Below are 19204 nucleotides of genomic sequence, written 5' to 3' on the forward strand. Positions count from 1 at the left end.
ATTTTGCTATTTTGTGCAGGAGTATTACACATAACACCGAAGTTTTGGGGCTGTGTGTCTAAATGTGAAAGAGTTCAAGGAGTAGGAGTATGTTTCCAAGGCATGGAGTCATACAGGTTCATATTTGTTATTTACATATATAAATATCTGCCTGCTGGTTCAGCGAATATGTCATTTATATGTAAATAATTAACACCCAGCTGTCCGCAAATCCCACTTTGCAGTGCTGAACTTTTACCAGCCCTCATTAAACGCAAATGCTCTGTAACCATGCTTCTCATTTCCTTTTAATGGCGTTTAAACGACGCTTGGCATCACAAAACCAGAATGTAAACAGCCGCTGTTTGTGGCCCTCATCTGTGTTATATGTGCTCTGGGATACCGATCCTTTTTGCTGCAGTGCGGGGATGGTCCTGATAAACTAAACGGGGTTAAACGTAGCTGCAAAAAAAAACAAAAACCGAATCAGGGACGAGCTTCATCCATAATCAGCCACACGGTCGCTTCTGTTGTTTTTGGCGCTAGTTTATTTAGAGCACTCTCAGCTGGCTAGCTACAGCTATGACTTGCATCTCTTCCCCTTTCTTAATCACATGGAACAACAACAAAAAAAAAACACGTAAAAAATGAGTCTACTTCAAGACATGTTGATCAAGCTCCAGAGAGGCAGCCCATGCTAAATAGTCGAGTCCTTCGCTGCTGCTGCACTCGCAGGAGCGATTTGTCAAACGGGGTAAGCTAACTAGCTAGCCGCGGAGCTAACGTCGCAGCTAAGTACGCCAAGCGCTGCTGTCACGACTTGTTTAGGCGGCTGTTAGCGAATGTTTCCCGGAGGCTGCGCTCGACAGGGTCGCTTTTGTTATTCCCAAAGGCTCCGGGGCGTCTAAACAGACGCCGTGTGACAGAGACGAGCTAGCTCTCCCCGACCAGCTTCCAGGCAAGTTTGACTAACTAGCAACGGAGAAGGGAACAAGAGCAAGGAATCCATAAGCTAATTAATGATATAAGGGTTTCCCCCCGCGCTACGGGTCTATGCCATTTTTTTTTTTTTTTTTAGTTTCAAAGCATTTTTCCCCTTCATCTCCAGTCGAATCCCTTCCCGCAACCCGTCACTTCCACTAGCAACAGAGATGGCTGTGGGAATAATGCACACTGGGTAAAAACCAATTTATACACTAACCTCCGAAAATTTCCAACAATTCCTCCTGTTCGACCACCATGCAACAGTGCAGGAAACGACCAGCGGCGTTCACCAACCAGGAACATGTATGACACCGCAACCTTCCCGTCGATAGCCCCGCCTTGCTCTTCTACCGCGAGACACGATTGGTCGTTCGTTTTGTGAAGTGAGCTCCTATTGGTCCGACAAGGTGTCGCTTAGCCTCGAGGGAGTAGCTATTCAGCCTCCCGGGCCCCTGGCGGACGCCATTCCGCGCCGGTTTTCGTATTGTCTCGGGTTTTCCAGGGCAACTGCGCTTCGTCATCGCGGGAAATAAACATTTAAGCTTTCGCAAAAGACCACGGATCACCGACTCCGTGGACCCATTGCCACGGTGCGCCACAGGCTACGGCGAAAGTGCTTCTTTTGCAGCATAGCCGTGGATGTGTTGCGCAGGTTTACCGGCGTCCATGTTGAAAACAAGGTCGTGTGGGAAAAAAAACAGAGGGGGAATATGGGCAATGCAGTGAAAAGAGGCTCAGTGGAATAACATGTCCCCGGCGTTGACATGGCTGTACACAAAGCGGAACTGTGTGACAAACGATACATGACTTTTAACATTAATAGGCCTTAAACATCGAGACACGAGGAAGTGTAAGATAATCTCATCGTATCCTGGGTTTATATACGACATATAAATGTTCATAAACAGTAATAGCAAAATGTTCATAAATATTATAGCACCACTAAATTGTTGTGGCGTTCCAAATGAGACCATGATAAATTATTTCTGATTTATTTTTACACCCTTGTTGTGAGATTCTCTGTGTGCAATTCATCAGAAAAACTAACAAAAATGTTCAGTGAAGCGAGACAACCTAAAAAGGGTGCAGTAACCAAGTTGTGTGCCCCTGGTTGGTTGAAGCAGCGTTTAATTTATTTTCAGCATTCAGTGTTATTGGCTGTACGCCTAACAATAAATTATTCAACTTGAACTTTAGGCCAGAAAAATTAACATTACCTCCTCAGTTGATAGACGCATCCAGATTTGTGGTACCTTTTAAATTTATTCATGTTTAATTCTCCATTTGGGATGAAATATGTGTTTAGCTTTTCTCCAGACTTATGAATTGTTTCAATTTCCTGTCAGTTTTTATTCAAAATCTCCAGGTGTCTACTAGAATAGTAGACAGGTGGGGGTTAACAAAACAATCATTTCATTAGAGGAAATTCCAAGTTTTGAAATGGCCCGGCCATAGTCCAGACATACATCTGATGAAGCATCCGTGGAGTAACCTAAAGAGGAACGTCGATTAAAAGTATTCCGACAAATTTAGGAGAGCCGTTGCAAGTTGGAGTGGGCAGATATTTCCATGTTAAGATGTGGTTAGAAAATGGATGGATGGATATATTTAATACCATAGTCTCCTGTTTTATGTCAGGAGACTATGGTATTACATTTGTTACATGTGGAAATAATAAAGATTTGTCATAATGAAGTGAGACTTCAATTTCAAATGAGAAGGAAAATATTTTCTACAGATATTCGACAATACACAGCACCTTGCTGAAAAATAGTATCTTTACCTATTCTTTTACATTCCAACTTGTAACCTTTGTGTTTTTATATCTTATTTTAAAGTTAAATGAAAAAAGTATTTATATAAAAACGTTTTTTTTTTGTTTTGTTTTTTAGAAACTTAGCATGTGCATGTATCCACCGCCTTTGCTATGAGGTTCCTAAAAAGTTCTGGAGCATACAGTCACCTTTAAAAGTCACATCACTGGTGACATGAAGTCCACATGTGTGCAGTCTAATTGTCACATGATATGTCAGTATAACAAGTCAGGGACAAAGGTGTTATGAAGTATAAGTCAGGGTTGGGTTATAAAAAATATCCAAATCTTTAACGTTCCCTCTGAGCACCATCAAATCCATCACCTTTCAATAGAACGCACATGGCACCACAGCAGACCTGGCAACACCCACCAGAACTCAGAGACCAGGCCAGGAGGGCAATAATCAGACAGGAAGCTCAGAGACCAAAGGTGACTCTGGAGGAGCTGCAGAGCTCCACAGCAGAGACTGGAGGATCTGTCCACAGGTCCACAATGAGCCCCACACTCCATAGAGCTGGACTTTATGGAGGAGGGGCCAGAAAAATGTCATTACTTAGAAGGTATGTTTTGAGCTTGCCAGAAGGCACGTAGGCGACTGTGTTCTGGTCAGATGAGACAAAAAAAATTACTTTTCCATCACCCAGGAAAATGCTATGTCTGATGCAATCCCAAGAACACCATCAGCATGGTGGTGGCAGCATTATGCTGTGGGGATTTTTTCAGCAGCAGGGACTGGAAAACTGATCTGAGTCGAGGGAAAGGTGGATGGTGCTAAATGCAGGAACAATTCTGCCTGTGATATAAGACTGATCCAGAGAGACTGATCCTGAGTCAGCTGCAATTGTTGCAAAAGGTGGCTCTTCAACGTACTGACTATAGGGGGTGAACAGTATGGATGCTGGAATTGTTAGTTTTTCAACCTCTTTGTAGTTTGCTTCACAATAAAAAATACATTTGCACTCCCAAACAATCAAGAAAAAAATTTTTTGGAGGTGGGGGTATGTTCTCATAACCTTCTCATAACCTTCAGGTAGAGCATAAATTATCACAGAAAATTATTCAGTATTGTACACAGTCCAGTCTGATGTGGGAAGGTTTATTTTGAAGGCTCAGAGCAGAAATCAAATCTCCCCCTCACCTCCCTGCCTCTGCTGCTGTGGCGATGGAGAGTCCCCCCCCCTCCTCCTCTACGACGCGTAATGCCTCGGGGTTTCCTTGTCTCGGCTGCAGGCGGGGAGGAGAACGGGAGGAAGAGCTGACGCGCACCAACACAGCGGCGTGTTCCCTCACGCCCGGCCACCATCATGTTTACGGGGATGCGGGCGGAAAACCGGAGCAGCTCGGAGGCTCTGGATGCCGCGGCACTGAGGCAGCAGAGGAGGCTGAAACAAGCTATCCAGTTCCTACACAGAGACTCTGCTGATCTGCTGCCTTTGGATGGACTGAAGAAACTGGGGACATCCAAGCAGGGAGTGAGCCTCCTTTCAAAGGCCTTGAGTTATATGGAGCACTGTACACTGCAATATTCATCTCACCTAACTGAGTGGCTCATCTTTTATTCCCTTGGGGTGTTATGTAATCCGGAGTAGAATAGCCTATATATGGCGTAGATCATTGTTATCTTAAAGGATGTACATTATTTTACTCAACATGCTAAAAAGTCTTAACAGAACTGTAAGCTGAAGTGTTCGGGTTGACTTGAATGAGATCTCTGTTTGTCTTCTCTTGCTCCTGTGGTGTGCTGTCTTTGTCTCTGCTGCAGCAGCCACACACTATTCTCCAGAAGAGGCTGCTGGAGGCCAAGCTGTCCCAGGGCAGGATTGACACACATAGGGGAACCCCGAGTAGAGGAGTCCAGCGGAGCTGTCGGCGGCTTTCAAACGAGGATGAGAAGGAAGGGGGCGACGACATCATTTGCGTGGCCTGTAAAGTGGGTGGAATCTGAACTATATCTGTAAAGAATTCAAAGTATTCACTTTGCCGTAGCCTTTTTTTCCACATTTGGTCACATTACAACCGCAAACCTCAGAGGACTTTATTGATGATTGTAAACATACATGTAAAGCGTTTGATTAATGGCTTGATGTCCATGTTGAAAAGTAAGGTTCATACATGCTTCCATCCGATAAAAGTCCCACTCAGTTGGCTGAATGCAAACGCTCCAAGCGCTTTTCAGAAATTTAGTTGCAGAACAATCTGGAAACCACACTTGAACCAGCAGCCCAGGTTGATCTGGGAAGTAAGAAGGTTCTGGGTTTGAATTACAGCTGGAGGTCTTTCTGCATAGAGTTTGCATGTTTTTCTCGTGCATGGTACTCTCTAGGCACTCCAGCTTCCTGCCACAATTACAAAAACAAGACCACTAGGTAAACGGATGACTTTAAGATCCTAAATGTGTGCCTGCATGGGTGTTTAACGTGTCTTTGTGGTCTTTGTGTTGCCCTGTGATTGACTACAAAAGCACCAGACACCTGCCATGGTTTGAGGTCATCTTCGAAGCCGCTTTCAAAATCATCAAAGGTGCACAGGTGGTAAAATGCAAAGATGAACAGGAGTCTGGGGTCGTATGGGGAAGTTCTGTGTATGGGTTCAGTAGAGTGTGGAAAAACCTTTTTTCCTTCAGGTGTGGTTCATAGTTTTGGTTTGACCGACTCTGTTCATTGTGGTCCTTAATATAAATGGCGTCGCTTTTCAGTTTTTCTAGACTTCCTCTGAGAAAACCTTCTCATGTTTCCTCACCCCTCAGCCAATCACTGAAAATAAGTGTGTTCACTCCAAACTTCTCTCAAGTCAGGTCGGTTTGACTCTGGTCTTCAGCAGAGCCAGAGGAATCCAGGTTGGCTCTGGAAACAAAAAAAAAAAAAACAGCTCCTGAAACACTTGAAAGTGAGCCGAGCGGTGCGCGTCCAATTAGAGCCAGTGGAACTGCGCCTTAGGTGCATCTGCAGAGGTATTTTACCACCTAGGCTGTGCATCCACGTGGATCCAGCGTTTTGAGAGACCATAAACGATTATTCTTGAAATTGGGTCGCTGAATGGAGAAATTTCAAAGCGCCGGCTTTGTGTTTCCGTGTGTACATGTGAGCCGCCTCTTTTCTGAAACTGTGACGTCGTATCTTTGCCTCTCTCCATAAGCCGCAAGCTCCTCACTCTCACAAATTACTACAAACACGGCGCCGTATGAAGTTGCGTTTATGCTAAGGCTAACATTAGCTTTGCTACGGCTGTTAGTAGCGTTGTTGACTGTTCCTTTCTAACAAACCCGCTCTACATACCGTGTCCCCTGCCAACCTACCTAAAGATCACGTTCAACGTGTGTAAACGTTTGGGTCTGATCCCCGCCATGTTGCTGTGTTAACTTCCCGAGTTTTATGGGGTTTTTAAGACGCCCATAAAATGGCTATACCCCCCTTACAAGCCTAGCATTGTTGATGATTATAGATTCATATTTTGTGGTATGTGCTTTCATGCCTGCTCGTTGTGTTCTCATGTCTATCAAACTGGCTCTGGATCTGCGCCACATTTTGGTAGGAAAAAAAGCATTTCCATGGACCTGTGGCTTCTTTATCATGCAGTTTGACTAGATTACCAACTGTGCGTTTATTCGGGCCGCTGGCCAGGCTCTAGCTACAAGCCACTGGGCAGAGTGAACAAAATGGACCCCTTTATTATACTTACCCACTTCACCTTAACTTGATTTCAGTCAAAAAACAAAGAAGGCAGAAAAAATGGTTATTTGCGTGCAGGTAGGGATGGACCTGCAGTCCAAGGCTGTCAGCCTGCCTTGTTCATTATTTGAACCGGGCTGCAATAAAAGGGCACAGCTCATTTCAGAGCAGCTGCGGAGCTATGAGCGGAGCCTGGTGCATCTGTGCGCACGGGAAGAGGTGGCATGACTCAGGCTGAAGTTATTAGTACGACCTGAATGCTGATGGGCTCATTGTAAGTTATGCCTAATCACTTTTAAAAATGATTAGAAATGTCATTATGGCTACAAAATGACAATAAAAGCTCTTGATTCCCGTATTCACTCAGCAAGAAATGAGGTGGAGGTTTTACTCTAGTATATCCCAGTTGTTTTTATGGTTGGAATATGACAAAACATGGAAATGTTCCAGGGGAGTGAACCCTGTTTCTTCCGCTTCTTGTCCTTGTCGCAGTGTTTCGGCCAGGAAGTTACGCTGCTGATTGACACGGGCTGCAGGATGAACCTGATATCTTCGCTGACCGTGGACAGATTAGGGTGAGTGGAACTCCTGCACTCGTCGTCATCTAGAAACAACTGGATTCACTCGTCTCCGTTTTCTTTCCCTTTAAGACTGAAAGTGCTGGTGGAGGAGAACAAAACGGACCCGGTGGGGTTTCCGTTTCAGCGGAAACTTTGCATCGATGGATACATCAGGGAACTCAGCTTGACCGTCGGAGGACTCCGAATAATGTCTTCATTCTTTATAGTGGGTGAGGAAAAGAATGATGATGAGAAAAGTGACAAAACCCTATAATCTTATGATACCTTGTCGGGAATTCACTGTCAACTTATATCAATTTCCAGAAAGCACCAAACCACTCATGTCTCTGGGCAGCAAGACTTTAAACTCACTCAAGGTGAGTTACTACCACTTGCACTTGATACTCCTCCTGTTCTCAGGAGCAGTTACGTGTGACTTACCTGTACAATGCCCTTTGAATTTTTTGGCCTTTGTACATATATTTCCCATAATGATGTCGGACTAGGGATGAAGATGGCCGTGGAGGAAAATGGAATAGCCCTGTGAAGAACCATGTCTGTGTTAATATAGTCTGGTGTGTTGGATCATTATTCTGCTGAAACCTGAATCTTACTCTCACTTGATTAAAGGACACAGCTCCAGCTAGTGCCGTTGTAGAGTTGAGCAACCCCCACATATTTAGATTTGTGATTGTAGAACAGAAAAGGCTTTTTCATGTGGTGACTCCCCAAACAGCCAACTGATACTCTCTCAGTGTTGTTATAGTGACTGGGTGATTTCAGCATAGCATTCTTGTTGGAGATTTTTAACCTCCCTTACTATCCTGCTCTCTGTGCGTAGTAGCAAGTCAGATATCAGCACTCATACGGCAAATAGTTTTTTTTTTACATTTTAATTGTTGCTCTGACTTTAGTCTTTGGCAGGTTTAGACAAAGAGCTATTTTTCTGGCCTTGCCCTGACTTATGAATGGTAGGTTCTCGTGTACTTGCCATCTTAAAGACTAGATAACAAGAATCAGGCCTCTGTGTCAACAGGTCATATTTACCCCAGAGAAACAATAAATCATGGATCCCTTATAAAAAAGTTGCTAAACACTTTGAATAATTAAAAAAAAAAAATCATGTGCTGGTCACAAAAATACTTAATGTTTTGTAAAAAGAACACACAAAAAAACAACAACCAAAAAACCTGTACATACTGCTCCTGTTGTTACCTTTGTCCCCTGAAAATGTATTTTTTTGTTGTAGATTGTAGATTATGTTCTGCTTGGGAGCCAAAGTCAGATTCCTTGTTTCTACCCTCAAACATTGATAACGTATGATCTGTTAGGTGGGCCAGACATTAAATATATCTCTGAATGTGACAATTGTTTCACCCCTGATGAAAATATGTACTTTAATAGAAATTAGGAATTTTCCCAAATTTTACAAGATGGGATTATATGGCTGCAATAAAAAAATATATATTATTTTTTTCAGCAACGTGGAGCGGGCTGTAAATACATGCAACAGAAACTTTAAGCTGGTCAATGAATGAATGGCCAGAAAGCTTTGTTATGACATATTTTGTTATGTGTGCTGTCTGTTGCAGTGTGTAATTGACACAGATAAGCAGATATTGGTGTTTGGGACAACCACAAGGGAGCAGGTTGACTTTGTTAAAATGCCACAAAATGAAAGGTAGGCCTGTCATTTTTATGTCTTTATAGTTTTTGCCAGGACTGCGTGACTGCATTACAGACTTCAAACTTAATCGGTTCATTTTTGGACTCATTGTGAATAGCTGGATGAATGCTGTACGTTCCAAAGTCTCTAAAGCACAATGTAACTAGTTGTGGGATATGATCATATTGTGTTGCACCGCAGTGGAATGTATTTCAAGATGTTAACAATAAGATGATGCATTTGATAAAGAGTTTTCATCAAAAGTCAGATGATAACATGCATTAGCTTTAATCTGTTTTTACTTACAGTATGATAAAGAAACAATAATCAAGAAAAAGAAACCATGTTTGCCTCGTATCTAGCTAACAACATCTTCTGTCCTTGTCCTTTTCTTCCAGCGACCTGGATTACTGACCTTCCTGGCTCAACACACACACACACACACACACACACACACACACACACACACACACACACACACACACACACACACACACACACACACACACACACACACACACATTGGGAGTTAAGCTTTAAGGAAGTGAGCATTCTGTCATTGAAAGGGAACTTTTTTGGAGTTTTTCCTGAGAAGAACACTAAATTGTAAAACAGGTCTGCTAACTCTAACCAAAAAGGTCCCAGGAAAATAGAAGTCAGTGTGGGAAAGTGGTCGATTTCTCACCAGCCTTTACCTCAAAATCCAATATGGCCGACTTGCATAAAGAACTTGACAGCTGAAATAACAAACAGTTGTTGTTTTTGTTTTACTATTGTTAATTTGTACAAATAAAGGCTATAAAAGCTCATTTAAAGCTTCAGTAGGGAGTTCTGAGAAAACTGTGGACTTAGCCAGAAGATTTGAACAAGCACGCCTTACAGGTCCCTCCCCCTTGCTCTCTGCTGCCTTACAGCCCTCCCTCCACAGCTCCTCCCCCACAGCGGAGCGTACCTTAGGGCTCCATGTCTATCCTCATTTTATTTCAGGCTCAGTCTAATTCTTTCTTTTTAGCTTGCTTCTCCTTTTTGCCTGTCTTTGTTGTCTGAGCAGGTGCCACTCGATAAATTGGCAGTTCTCCTGTAAAGCAGGTTGTTTCTCTGCCAAATTTCTGCACCGCTGCAGCCCACTGGTAATCTCAAGCATAAACAATGGTACGCACCATGTGGGGAAGGGGGTGTGAGTACATGAGCATGATAGACATTGCTAAGGATTCATATCAGACATTCCTTCTGGCCCTGATTGGTTGTTTCTGTCTGGGAGCGGTGCATTGACAATGGGACCCCTGGGAGGGAGGAGCCAGAAGAACTGGACTTTTTTCACAGATTATCTCTCTCCTACTTTACTGTCACGACATAGAAACAGTTTTAACAAATATGTACAAAATGAATTTTTACAAAAACTACCCACTGCAGCTTTGAAGCATGTAAGGAGGGTCCCATGTCGCTGTGTTTTAGAGTAGATATATCATTGACCTAAATAGTGACAGTAGACCTGCTAGTATAACAGAACCTTTAAAAAAGGGTAACTACAGTGTTTGAAAGTAGAAAGTGCAGGGGAAATAATTTATTAGCTATTACTGCTAGTAGCGGTTAGCTACCCTGGTCACTAGACATACCAATTAGCAAAATCCCATCGGTTTTCAGAGTCTGAACTAGAATACGGTCTTGTTTCATTGAATCATTATATCCCCAAATCAAAGTTTGGACTTTAAACTTTGATTTGGTAATACAGAACTTGATTACTTGTTAGCTGTCAAAGTATACACTTTATCTACTCTTTTATCTACTTCGACAACTCAGTGCCATAGTGTGCTCACTCACTTCTTTGCTTGGTTATTAGTTGTGAAGAAGAGACACGCAACCTCATAGAAACACTACTTTTTAGACATTAAGGACTTCTTATGTAGCCCCGGCTCTCTGGCAAGCCTGATGTGTATCTTATACAAGTCGTCAACTATGTTCTGTGCAGGTAGATAACAGAAGCTGTAGTGACGTTTTTGTAATTCTTATGCAAATGTATTTTTTTTTTTATATTAATGGCCAAAACCAGTATTCTACAGCCATTGTGGATTACTTGTGTTGAGTATAGATTAGGTGGACAACTGTGGCCAAAAACATTGTGACTGACACAAATGCTGTTTTTCACAAAGTCTGCTGTGTCAGTGTAGCTAGGTTTGGATTGGCTTTCTATTTAAAACATTTTATGAGTTTCTCTTATTGAGAAAACAAAGGGATTCTGTAAAGCACCAACACTAAAGACATTGGCCTGTTTCCCAGACTTTTTATCAACATTCTGATCATTGTTCAGCACCAAATTACACTGCAGAGTAAAGTTGCCCTTCCAGGCTGTTTATTCATGTCTGTTGTGAGAAAAATTGTGAGTTAATTCACTTCTTTGGACAAAAGGCATCCCCACATATGAACAGCCTCAGTACACTTTACTTTTGTTATAACAGATGACCCATGGTAGCGCTCACTTTTTTTCCTCCAGATTTTATGCATAACAGAAAAACAGTAACTGCTTCCTACTGCCATGTGCCAGCCGTGTAGAGCTCTGCACGGGTGGTAACCCGATCCCTTAGCTGAGTCCTTGATGGCCATGATCCGTCGCGGGACTCTATGAGCCCTGAAGCAATCTAACCTGGTCAGCCTGATTGATAATGAGAAGCACTCTAGTTCTGCACATTATCAATCTGGGACTGCTCCCACTGAACCAGTTTGGGGAAAGGAGCAGAACTCTCCAAGCTTATTGGGGAAGCAACATCTAGTGCCCGCCTACAACAGGTTGGTTTTAGACAATCACGGAATAAAATCAAAACATAAGCAGCAGGCATTATGAGAAGCCACGAGAAGGTAAGCTAGTCAAGGCAAGTTTGCTGTTCTTCTTTCAAAAAACAAATCATGGATCCTGACAAAACAGACGTGATAGCAGCAGCTATGCATGCGTCCTCCTGCCCTTCCATGTTTATGATGGCCGGCTGTGGACTCAGCAGCTCTTGCCTTCGTCGTACTGGTATGTCCCGCCTTAAATCACAACAGTGCAACGTGATCGGCCAGAACCGTTTTTGGTTCGGACACAAACGGTTGAAGCCGGAGCGGTACGAGATGGATTCTCATGTTTGTGAACGCACGAATACCGCGAGAATTCATCTTGCAGGGAAGGTTAGAAGCAACCTTCACAGCAACTTAATCTCTCTCTCCTTGGTTCTGATGTTTTGATGATTTTATTTATTTAGATGCCATCTTACAGGAGTCAATATCCTTGCTTGTGAAACTATTTTTATGCAAAGCGTGCTGAAAGCATGTTTACCTGCAAATAGCCACATAGGAAGAAGGATTTCAACCACTACTTCTTTTCAAAGCAACTTCTGCTCGTCTGTTGAAGTCAGACAGAGTGCTGTCAGATGGCCTCTCCCCAGCTTCCCCTGAGCTACCAGGAGATCTTTGAGAAGATGCTTGGAGGTTAATTCATGGTCGGGCTTAAACACGGCGAAAAAGAGTTTTTGTGATCAAGACAGTTTTTATTCACTTTCATAGCCTACTAATTTATTGCATCTCAGCTCATCACTCTTCGTTTCAACAAAGAATCAATGCAAAACAGCTACTTTATAAAAACAGGCAGAGACGTTTGTGGGGACAGTAAAGATTTCTGTCAGTCTGAAAAGCTTATGGCCACAAATGTGAATCTTCTATATTTTATGATGTTCGAAAATATTAAATATTGTGTCTTTTTTAGTCTAATTTGTATTTGTATTGTATTCAATGCCTAGGAATCTGTACAACAGAGTAGTAACACTTCAGATAAGTTGTATCATATGGCTGAACCAAAGTACAGGTATCAAATAAAAAAATATATTTCCTATGTCTTTTTATTGAATCATTTCTTTTAAAAATGCACTCATACAGTCATTTATTTTTAAAGAGTATGCATTTTGATGAGGCTCTTGTCAGATTTAAAGTACCTTTTGAAAATAACTTTTAATCAAGTATTGAACATTTCTGCATTAAAATAGTCTGTTTATTGGTCTGACATGACATTTTTAATGTTAAAAGTTTGAAATTGATTAACTGTGAGCAGAAAATCCATCGTGACATAAATTTTGAAAACATCAGCGGATGTGTGATCAATCTACGTATCACACTTAGTTATGTGAGTTACCGCTGAGAGCATTAGAGTAGTACTAAAACATTACAACGGTGCAAAAGTAGCTTTAAGCGTGTGATGTACCCGCATGGTCTACTCCATTGCTTGCTGGATTGGTTACCATGGTGACTGTAACATGGCAGCATAGTTTGGTAACACGCCCCCTGTAGTCTCCAAACTTTGGAGTCATTCTTCATGCAGGCCAATGTAACGGCAGCATGACTGCTTATGTCAGCTATTCTTGTTTTTAGCAACTGCAGTTTTAGTTTTTTTTGTTTTGTTTCGTTCCCAATTTCCATTGTTTAATTTCAGCTTGACAGACTGGGATGGACAAAATGAAGTCAGAGGCCGATCTGGTCCAGGTGCTTACTGGCAGTCCGGGATGCAACATCGCGTATGTTCTGGACGTCTCAGAGAGGACGAGAGCTGTTCTGGGATCAGTGAAGCGCCTGCTGATCCAGACTCTGCTGGCTAAAGCTTCTCTTGGAGACGCTCTGTTTAACATCATTACGTTCTCGGAAACGGTGAGGAGAAATCCAGAGAAAACAGGCATGGCGGTTAGGAAATAATAAGATTACAAGTTCTGCTGTTCTGAGTGGATACATTTGTACGACAGTGCAGTTCGGTTCTAGTCTGGTTACATATACACATATTGGGCTCAGATGGCATAATTATTTAGCTATTTTAATGATGTCTTTAAACTGTTCCTTTGATAAGGTAATAAGAAATAATTGGTCCAAATAAATTTAAATGACTAAAAGGCGAATTGGTTGTGCAATGCTGCTCCGGCAGTCTTGCTGCTGGTGGTTGATGCAGGCCCTGGACTGCCAGGGGGGCTGGGTCCTGAGCTTGGTCTGCAGGGGCGAGATGGTAGCGGGGGCGAATCTGGGTGTGGGCTCTTATCGCATACAGAAAAGTTTCCAATGGTTCAAGATCATAAAAAGTCAATCATGCGACTAGGATTCGGTCTTGAGATATACTTTTTGTAGAGCAGAACCTGGCCTGGCACATGTGGCCAACCAGCTTCTCTATTTGGTATGCCTGAAATGTCGCGACAGAACATGAGAAAAACAAAAAGAAATTGGCACGCAGGTGAAACTTTGACATAATTAAGCGGACGTTCCAAAAGGATAACCAACCCAAGCGACATCAGCAGTGGTGGGAGAATGTATAACAAAGCTAGCATTAAGCTTCTGGAGTTTAACTCTAACTGACCCAGAATATGAAAAGTGTAGTCTGAAATAAAAGGTTGTGTGCCTTCTTATGCAGTATATGTCAATATTTGGTATAAACTGGTTTTGACGCTGTGTATATGACCTGTAACCTGTGCGGATTAAGCGGGTGTACTCGCACAAAGTGAAAACCTTTGCTTTTGTGTGTCGGATTACCACCCAGTGTAAATTTACAGGCTCCTCTGCCTTCTGTCTTTTTAGCTCTGATTTATGACTTCATGTCTGTGGTTCAACCGGGTAGAGTAGTTGTCTTGCACTCGGAAGGTTGTGGGTTCAGTTCTAGCTTCCCCCTGTTGCACATTGATGTGCCCCTGGGCAAGGCACTCAACCCCAAATGGCCTACCAATCTGTGTATTGGTAAATGTGTGCATGTTCATGAGTATGCTTTGGTAGTGTGGCTATAGACCAGAGTGGTGAGTGTGACTGGAAAAGGCGATTTATAAGTGCAGTCCATTTTAACAGGAAAGATTAGGCTTCTATGAGCTGGATAATCCAGTAAGGCTAAAAATGCAGAACTAATACATTTAATCTTCCTAATAGATCATATTTCCCAGGCCTTTTCTGCTCACACGCACTTTGAACCTCTTTTGAACCTTTCCCAGGTGCACTGCTGGTCCCAGGCCATGCTTCCCTGTCTTCCTACCACCGTTTTCACAGCTCTTCCCTGGCTTAACTCCATCGGCTGCGGCCCTGGCAGGAACGCCCTCGCTGCCCTGAGAGCGGCCCTGTCCGACCCGGCGTGCCACGCCGTTCAGCTGCTCTGCACCGAGCTGCCCGAGCAGCAGGGGCTCCTGCTCAGATCCCTGCCAGCGCTGGCAGCCTGCAGGCCTGTCAATGTTTGCTACCTGCTGCTGGGCTCCAGCAGTCCGCCGGAGAGGTCCACCAGAGACCACCTGCTGTGTCTGAGCCAGGCCACAAGAGGGAGCTGCTACTTGGTCGTGTTTGATCTGCACGGTCGGTTGGAGAAGGTGGGAACTTTTTTTTTTTCCAGTGCAAAACACACAAATGGCTGTTCTGGAAATCATTTGAAGCAAGCCAAGCTGTTTGTTGTGTTACAGCTAAGGCCTTGATCTAGTTTTACACCCGAATGCACCACTTATTCCCCATAATGATGTCACCACACTGTGAGCGTCTCTGTCTGCTTGTGTGGGGCTTGGTAGGTGATTCCTCTTCATTTTGAAAGCCAGCCATCAGTTCCATCCCAAGCCAAGCGTTGCTCCCATTGTACCTCTGCCATTAAAACCCAGCCAGCTTCACCAGCGTCCTCCAGGTTGGTTCGCACCGGTGACAGTTTTAAGAAAATGCATGTATAAAACGCCTCATCTGCTTTTTTCACTTTGTTGCAGGTGCAGCCTGGGCGGCTCCTGTGTGCTGCGTAGTCCAGCTGCGGCCCGGTGGGAGTACTTCCCAGGATGCAGGGTCCTGGCCAGGGGAGGGGCGGATGGCCTTTACTACCCAAGCACTGTTATCCAGCAAGCACAGGTGGAATCATGCTAGTATTTGAATAAAAATACAAAACGTTGTTGTGCCTGAGCAAATCTCAGTTATGGTGGTCATGGAAACAGCAAACATGCTTAAATCGGAGGCAACTGGACTTTCGCTCAGTTCTTATTCAGCGACCACTGTGTCTTCATACCTCAACACATAGTTATGCATAATGGGGACGTGGGTCAACACTTTCTGGCACATAGCAATCTGCATGGTGCCTTCCTACATGCTGTAGAAGAACCCCTCAATGCAATTACAGATGCAAGTGTTTTGGTTATGTGCATCAGCTTTACACATGCAAAGGCAGAAATGTTGTCCGTTCTTCTTTGCAACATGCATAGCTCAAGAGCATCTACTGAGAGCATCGGTTTTGTCTTGCAAGTCTTGCAGATCCTGAGATGCGCTTGGGGCTGGATTTTGACAGGTGCCTTCCAACACATTAATGTGTTTTCATCTAAACTTTTCCATTGTAGCTCTGATTGTTTTTTTCAGGGCTGATCTCCTGCAGGGAAATGGACCTCAGTCACTGTCTCAAGTCAAAGTTTTCTTTCAGGATCCCCTTGTATATACCGCAACCCACCTTCCCATCAGCTCTGAACAGCTGCTGTAAGGTCTACCTGTAGCAGGATGCTGCGCCATCCATGTTAGACATTTTCTGTCTGCAGGAAACTTGTTTAGGAGTCACTTTTCAGATTTTTTTTTATTGCGCATCCATTCCATTTTACTTCATAATTATACTTTGTGTGGGTCTATCGCCTAAAATCCTAACCAATATGCTGAAGCTTGTAGTGAGATAAACTCTGATATCTAGCCAAGCAATATAAAAAGTTGCTGGTCCATTTAAGAAATTGAAGAGTAAGTTATTTGCAAAAAAGTGGCAACATAATAGAATTTGCCTAATTCAAACTTAATGGAGAACTCTTTAATCCACCAGGTCTGACGTTTTGATTGACATTTTCCTCCCAAACATCCAAACACAGGGCAGCAGAGGACTTTGGGTGGTTGAGTTTGACCATCCAGGGAGGGCTAGTTTGGGGAATTTCTCCTCCCTGCGTCAGCTTGTTTGCTCACTGGATCTGGTGGTCGACGGCAGAGCTCATAACCACCGTCTGGTGCCTGGCGATTTTGTCCTGTCGCCATGGGAATCAGATCTGGTGAGATACGGTCCGGGTCGAGTGGCGGCAGTCGCACCTCACAGAGGTAGGTCTGGCACTTTAAAACAGTCTCGTCTTAAACCATGTTTGATTATCGGAGGTTTGACAAAAAAATTGGTCAGGAGCCAAACATTAATAACTGGGAAGTGGAAATGTGCTTCAGCAGAAAGCAGCTTGCATTACATTTGTATGATGTCAGAAAGCATTGTGTTTTATTTCTTCTTCCTGCAGCTGGTGTCGCGGCCAGCCTCCAGGTGCTGATGTGGAACAGCTGCGTGTCTCTGGTTCCCCACGGCCTGGTTTTGCCCATCTCACTGTACCGCTATTTCAGACTTGTGAAGCAGCTCCAGGTTCCAGCCCCGTGGTGCAGCTGGGTCGCCACCGAATCTCCATGCACTCTCCAGAGATCTCTCCCAGACTGCTGCCAGCCAACACATGACCCTCACTGCTGTTCGGTTACCACCCGGCCGGCCTGCGTAGGTCCACCCAGCTGCGGCTCCAGCCTCGGAGAACCGTGCCATTTCAGCAGCAACAGACAGGCAGACTTCAGAGAGGAACTCGTCAGGAATGGAGACTCTGAGGCACCATCCCCACCTCCATCATCTCCAACTACAGACGAGATGAACGCTCCCAATCCTCCTGAAGTAAAGCTGAGGAGCCAACGACAGCGTCCCCCATGGAGGTACTGGAGGAGAACTGGACCAGAACCGCAGCACAAACAGCCAGGTCGGAAACAAACGGTCTGAGCCGCTACATTCTGGACCTACAAGCGAAAGCTGCTTCATCTGTGCTAGCTCTTTGATCATAGCCACGCACCAAGACGAGAAATGAATCAAGCTACAAATGAAATGTTGTGTTTTTATTCTCAGGAAGTGAAACGCTCAGGAGGATGTCACAACGCTCCAGGCTCCCTGTCCCACAGATCAGTGGCTCACCAGACCACAGCCCCCTGTTTCATTCCCTTCCTGAGGCTAAAGCCAGAACGATGAACATCAGAGAGGTTTTTGGAATGGCCGGCTTTAAACCTCGACCACCGGCTCAACGACAGTCTTTCTCTGCCAGGCCAGCAAAGCCTCTCTTATCCCTACATAGTAGGCAGTCCATGCTTAATGGCTCCTCTGGTACAAAAGTGTAAAGAGACAAGATTCAGAGCTTCTTTATTGTCACCGCGTGTTACCGTGGTGAAACTTGCTTTTTGGACACTCCGGCTAAGAGTACACATAACAGAGTTTTTTTTCCCCTTCACATTGTAGCGTGCAAAAGATAAAAAAGATAAGATCAAAAGTTTGTATTAGAGTCCGAGGGCTTTGATATCAGTCCCTTGGCTAGTGTTATGAGCCATGTTACGTGGATTGGTTGTCCTTTACGAGTCACAGATAGCAAATAATGAGGTAATAAGGTGCTTCTTCTGCAAAGATTTGAGGCTTATTTTAAAGAAATGTGCATTTAGATATTCCTGAGAGAAGAGTGTGCTAAATGAGCAGCGTTAATAAAGTGATTTTAACATATGATGGACTATAACATGTTTGACATTTAGTAGTAACATATGGTTATAACATATGGTTATAACATATGAGGACATTGATGGACAAACTCTGAGCAGGGGTCTGTCGCCCTCTGCTGAGGAACTGCGGCAAAACCAGTGGATGATTTTAACATGTAGGCTGAATGTAGGACCACAGTCTCCCATCAGGTGGCGATTTCCCTCACAGCTCTTGGGAAGAAGCTGTGTCTAAGCTTATTTGTTTTGGCTTTGAGGCTTCTGAAGCGTTTACCTGATGGGAGAGGGGCAAACAGCGCATTGCCTGGGTGGGTGGGATCAGTGACGATGCGTCTGGCCTTTCTTTGGACTTGGACTTAGATTCTGCAGACGGCATCCCACAATCCCCTGCCCTTTTTCTCACCACCTGTGCTAAGTCCTTCCTTTCCTGGACTGTGCAGCCCCCATACCACACAGTTATGCTGAGACATAAAACACTCTCTATGGTAGCTCTGTAGAAGTTCTTTAGCAGTTTAGTAGGAAGTCCAGACCTTTTCAGTTTCCTAAAGAAGAGGAGCTGGGGCCTGTCGGTGAGGAAGTCACTGATCCAGGAGCAGAGAGGTGTGGGTAATCCAAGGTTGTGGAGGTTTAGAGCTAGCATGTCTGGTAGCACGGTGTTGAATGCTGAGCTGAAGTCCATGAAGAGCATCCTAACATAGTTGTTGGAATGCTGCAGATGAGTCAGAGCTGAGTCCAGTGCTAATGAGACAGCGTCCTCTGTGGAGTAATTCCAGAGGACAAACAAGTCTATGTGTTAAACAGTTTGACCGGTACTTAATGCAGTGGTGGGATTCCTGAAGGTTTCTTATCAAATAAAGAAATAAGTAGGATTATATAAACTCTAAAATAAATAATAAAATTAGATTATCTCACTGCTGCATCTCTCTTCCCTTCCATGTGGAGGCAAACCCCTTTTAAACATATTACTGACACCTAAAGGACGCGTCTGATCCATTGTTACGTAGCCGAAAAT

General features: G+C 43.9%; 2 protein-coding genes across 3 annotated transcripts; both read left to right on the forward strand.

Annotated features, from left to right (window-relative positions):
- Positions 1 to 3949: 3949 nt before the first annotated feature.
- Positions 3950 to 12539, forward strand: LOC105926206 (nuclear receptor-interacting protein 3). 2 transcript variants are annotated; one of them, XM_036146372.1, is made up of 8 exons: positions 3950 to 4251; positions 4545 to 4709; positions 6940 to 7022; positions 7098 to 7237; positions 7332 to 7384; positions 8600 to 8688; positions 9072 to 9094; positions 9322 to 12539. In XM_036146372.1, the coding sequence occupies exons 1-7, from the start codon at positions 4084 to 4086 to the stop codon at positions 9085 to 9087; spliced, it is 714 nt and encodes a 237-aa protein (XP_036002265.1). In that variant the 5' UTR covers positions 3950 to 4083; the 3' UTR covers positions 9088 to 9094; positions 9322 to 12539. The 2 variants fall into 2 exon arrangements, with proteins under 2 accessions (XP_036002265.1, XP_036002262.1); XM_036146369.1 differs by having other exon boundaries at positions 3952 to 4251; positions 4542 to 4709.
- An 84-nt stretch (positions 12540 to 12623) lies between these two features.
- On the forward strand, positions 12624 to 18218 carry c2h11orf16 (chromosome 2 C11orf16 homolog). Its single transcript, XM_036146377.1, has 7 exons — positions 12624 to 13341; positions 14652 to 15017; positions 15210 to 15319; positions 15396 to 15531; positions 16518 to 16737; positions 16923 to 17417; positions 17561 to 18218. The coding sequence occupies exons 1-7, from the start codon at positions 13144 to 13146 to the stop codon at positions 17824 to 17826; spliced, it is 1791 nt and encodes a 596-aa protein (XP_036002270.1). The 5' UTR covers positions 12624 to 13143; the 3' UTR covers positions 17827 to 18218.
- The last annotated feature ends 986 nt before the right edge of the window (positions 18219 to 19204 follow it).

Source organism: Fundulus heteroclitus, chromosome 2, assembly GCF_011125445.2.
Source record: "Fundulus heteroclitus isolate FHET01 chromosome 2, MU-UCD_Fhet_4.1, whole genome shotgun sequence".
NCBI classification, from domain to species: Eukaryota; Metazoa; Chordata; class Actinopteri; order Cyprinodontiformes; family Fundulidae; genus Fundulus; species Fundulus heteroclitus.

Coding starts and splice junctions, on each gene's coding strand:
- LOC105926206 (XM_036146369.1), top strand. CDS start 4,084: ATGTTTACGGGGATGCGGGCGGAAAACCGGAGCAGCTCGGAGGCTCTG. Junction 7,023..7,097: donor CTGACCGTGGACAGATTAGG/GTGAGTGGAACT, acceptor TTTCCCTTTAAG/ACTGAAAGTGCTGGTGGAGG. Junction 7,385..8,599: donor AGACTTTAAACTCACTCAAG/GTGAGTTACTAC, acceptor TGTCTGTTGCAG/TGTGTAATTGACACAGATAA.
- c2h11orf16 (XM_036146377.1), top strand. CDS start 13,144: ATGGACAAAATGAAGTCAGAGGCCGATCTGGTCCAGGTGCTTACTGGC. Junction 15,018..15,209: donor TGCACGGTCGGTTGGAGAAG/GTGGGAACTTTT, acceptor GGGGCTTGGTAG/GTGATTCCTCTTCATTTTGA. Junction 17,418..17,560: donor ACCGCAGCACAAACAGCCAG/GTCGGAAACAAA, acceptor TTTTATTCTCAG/GAAGTGAAACGCTCAGGAGG.